This window comes from the organism of the source record quoted next, assembly GCF_019968955.1.
Source record: "MAG: Porospora cf. gigantea A chromosome Unknown PgA_NODE_278_length_24308_cov_357.187_1-3000, whole genome shotgun sequence".
Classification (NCBI taxonomy): domain Eukaryota; phylum Apicomplexa; class Conoidasida; order Eugregarinorida; family Porosporidae; genus Porospora; species Porospora cf. gigantea A.
This window is the reverse complement of record NW_027151562.1, coordinates 1-3,000: the sequence shown is the minus strand read 5'-3', so window position 1 is coordinate 3,000 and position 3,000 is coordinate 1. Positions and strand designations below refer to the sequence as shown.

Below are 3,000 nucleotides of genomic sequence, written 5' to 3'. Positions count from 1 at the left end.
TACAATTCTCTCAGACAATGTTATCGTCGCACGCCTCTTCTGGGCGTATTTCTCCGCGAATAGTCTTGGCTGCTATAGTTTCTTCCACTGATCTGATTGCTTGTAGTCGGAGCCAGCGGTTGTGATTCAGAACACTTCGATAGTAGGTGTTCAGGTGCCACCTAAAACTCAAGGGCGATCGCAGTCTGAACGAGGGAGTCGCCTGAGACACGTCGGAGCGCACCTCTGTGGACTCCGGGAAGGCGATCATCGATTCCTCCATCTGAGGCCTCCTCCGTTGGCCGACCCATACGGTCACAAAGCACATCAGCGGAAAGAAGGCCAGAAGCCCAATGAAGATACCCATGCATATGATTACCGGCGCTTCAAGTCGCGCGTTTCCCTCTGCTGTCTGAAGGCGTTTGAAGCGAGTTAGGGAAACTTGAGAAAACAAACTCATGTGTATGAGTAATCCTCCAATTGGAAACGATGGAAAGCTAAAAGTTACATGTTTGTACGCAGCTTCAAAGGCTCTCCGACTCGGTTGATGCCACCAGCGTCGGCGTCGATATGCTTTCGAACTCCCTTGCCTCCTCAGGAACAGTATGGCGCCGCAACGTCAGTCGTCGAGCATCTTGCTTGTAGTCGTCAAATCCAAGTCCACTTCCGAATTCAGCGTTCAGATACGAAGAGCGCCTCATCATTCCAGCGTGAATTACGCTGGTATAGCGGTATTCAGCTTGCTTGGCCCACAAGTAGATTGGATAAGCGATGAGCGTATGCACGATCGCCACGGCTACTGAAATGGCACTCATGTATTTTTTGTAGTCCCAAGCCATCTCTGTATCGAGCTGACAACCACAGATGCAGATTTCGGCGACCTGAATCAGGCTCGCGCTGATGACGAGATACCGGAAGCTGACAGTGTACTCAGGAAAACGGGGAATGACGAGAGAGACGAAGATGACGATATAGGCGAAGATCAGACCAAAAAGTACTGAGTGTAGAGTACCAGCTATCAGCAAAATAGCACCAGAGAACGCGAACCAGGCGATCACCAGCACGTCTGCCAAGGACCACATAAAATCAGAGGTTTCTACTGAACCATACAGACGTCTATATTCTTGGGTACGAGTTGTATGGGGGGACTTGTTACGTTTACACTTCTTTCTCCGACCACCTTTACATGTCTTTGTGCTCCGGTGTCGTTGCTTTGATCTGTAAATGGAGTTGAGCCAGCTTCGCCCTCTCCGAGTCCGTAATCGTTCCACTATCGCATTCCTCTACTTCCATCAGCACCTCAAGCGCTTGTTGTAGTGGCGGGAACTGCCTGTCAGGCGAGACTTTCAAAAGGCAGTTGAGGCGGTGCAGTTGCGCAGTCTCTTTTCTCGACCGCTCTTCTTTCTGAAGCCACTGTTGTCCAACTGGTCTCTTCAGAAAGTTGCTGTAGAAGGCAGCCACCCCCTTCGGCTTCAGTCCCCGCCAAAGTGGTACATCGAAGTCGACATCGCATGGAGAGCGACCCTCCTCGACGGAGTCCAAGAATTGCTGTATCGGGAGCCATGTCTTCGCCATGTCTCTTCGGAGTAGTCGGAAGGGGTTAGCCTCCAAGTCGCTTAAAATGGCCTCGAGCCTTCTATCTAGGGCCTGCAACAGCGGCCTCAGGAAAGTAGTGTTGGTCTCCAAGAAATAGCGACGGAGTGTTGTATCGTTGACGCTTTCAAGAGCTTCTTGACTGCCCGTCAAAACCAAATTCCCGACGTAACTTTGGGGGAAGGCGAGTACGCTGCTGAAGCTGCCGGCTAACCATGACTGAAGACCCTCTTTCTCAGTAGAGAAGATGACGTCCATCCCCTTGGAGGGACTTCTCTTGGTGTCCAGGCTTACCAACAATATGTTAGGGCACTTGGCGTTGTACAGCAATGGGTTGACACCGCCAATAATCTTCTGCGTTGCGTGGAAACTGCTTTGCAAATGCTCAAGGACAGCATGAAATTGAGGGTGGAATGTCGTGATTAGCGGACTGTAATCGAGGTCCGAGAGCGATAAAAATGGCAAGAGAAGGTGCTTAAGAGAAAGAACTGCCTTGGAGGACCTCGAGGCGTCACTGCTTACAACGACAACGCTGGCCCCTTGTAAAATGGCCTCCCAAAGCACGTGAATCCGCTCAACCACAGGCCGCCAACAGGAGAATAGCGAGAAATCTGGCTCCGACCTCATCACAGAGATCCGATTTCCCGTGGACCTTCGCACTTCAAAGCACGACCTGTCTCTGGACTTGAGGGAGTCGAGAACCTCATCAAAGACCTGCTGGCAGTTCTCGACTGCGACATCTGAAAGCCTGAGAAGCCGCTCGGAATCGGAAGGAACCTCCAAGGTGTCCGCCGTGGAAACGTAGAGAGAAGTCAGCACCAGCTTCAGCACGGAGTGGCAAGAGCTGCTGGCGTCAGTCTCGGGGCCGAACACGCCAATGGCTTCCTGCACTAGGCCTCGCCCAGTCAGGCTGCGCGTGCGCTGCACGAAGGATACTCCGAAGTAGGCGTGTCCATTGATGGCGACCCTGAGGTAGAACTCCTCTCTTCGCACCTCGTCACGATTGGGAGAGTCGGAAGTTGGCGAGTCTATGTCCGGTACCATCAGCCGAGCAAGGCAGTCTGCAGTTTCTGGAGCACTGACCCGAACTCGATGCCCCTCGCGCTCGTCAAAGTGCGACCAGCAGAGAATCCAAGAAGCCGGTTTGGCAGAACCGATCACCAGGTTGTCGTCGAAGTGCTGCACGAATCCGGGCCAAGGACCGTTGATTCGTGCAGACAGATCGTCAGACGCAGGGTACATTTGCAGATTTGTGCCTCACACTTTCTCCTACTCATCTGGCGTGTCGTTAATTTTGATGTCACTGTTTCACTCTCCCAATGGTCCCTCTGCAATTCGCTGACCCGCACAGGCATGTAAAACCTCGGTCGAAGCCTGAGAATTTGTAGTCGTATGTGATCTCCTCGCCGGCATCGATTTTGCGAGTGG

General features: G+C 52.4%; 3 protein-coding genes across 3 annotated transcripts; all 3 read right to left on the bottom strand.

Annotated features, from left to right (window-relative positions):
* Positions 1 to 10: 10 nt before the first annotated feature.
* KVP18_002219 (uncharacterized protein) lies at positions 11 to 439 on the bottom strand (the record flags this gene model as incomplete). The annotated part of the gene is made up of 1 exon (XM_067952934.1): positions 11 to 439. The coding sequence occupies one exon, from the start codon at positions 437 to 439 to the stop codon at positions 11 to 13; it is 429 nt and encodes a 142-aa protein (XP_067810643.1).
* A 64-nt stretch (positions 440 to 503) lies between these two features.
* On the bottom strand, positions 504 to 1,061 carry KVP18_002217 (uncharacterized protein; the record flags this gene model as incomplete). Its single annotated transcript, XM_067952932.1, has 1 exon — positions 504 to 1,061. One exon carries the CDS (start codon positions 1,059 to 1,061, stop codon positions 504 to 506), a length of 558 nt encoding a protein of 185 aa, XP_067810641.1.
* A 100-nt stretch (positions 1,062 to 1,161) lies between these two features.
* KVP18_002218 (uncharacterized protein) lies at positions 1,162 to 2,814 on the bottom strand (the record flags this gene model as incomplete). The annotated part of the gene is made up of 1 exon (XM_067952933.1): positions 1,162 to 2,814. One exon carries the CDS (start codon positions 2,812 to 2,814, stop codon positions 1,162 to 1,164), a length of 1,653 nt encoding a protein of 550 aa, XP_067810642.1.
* Between the last annotated feature and the right edge of the window lie 186 nt (positions 2,815 to 3,000).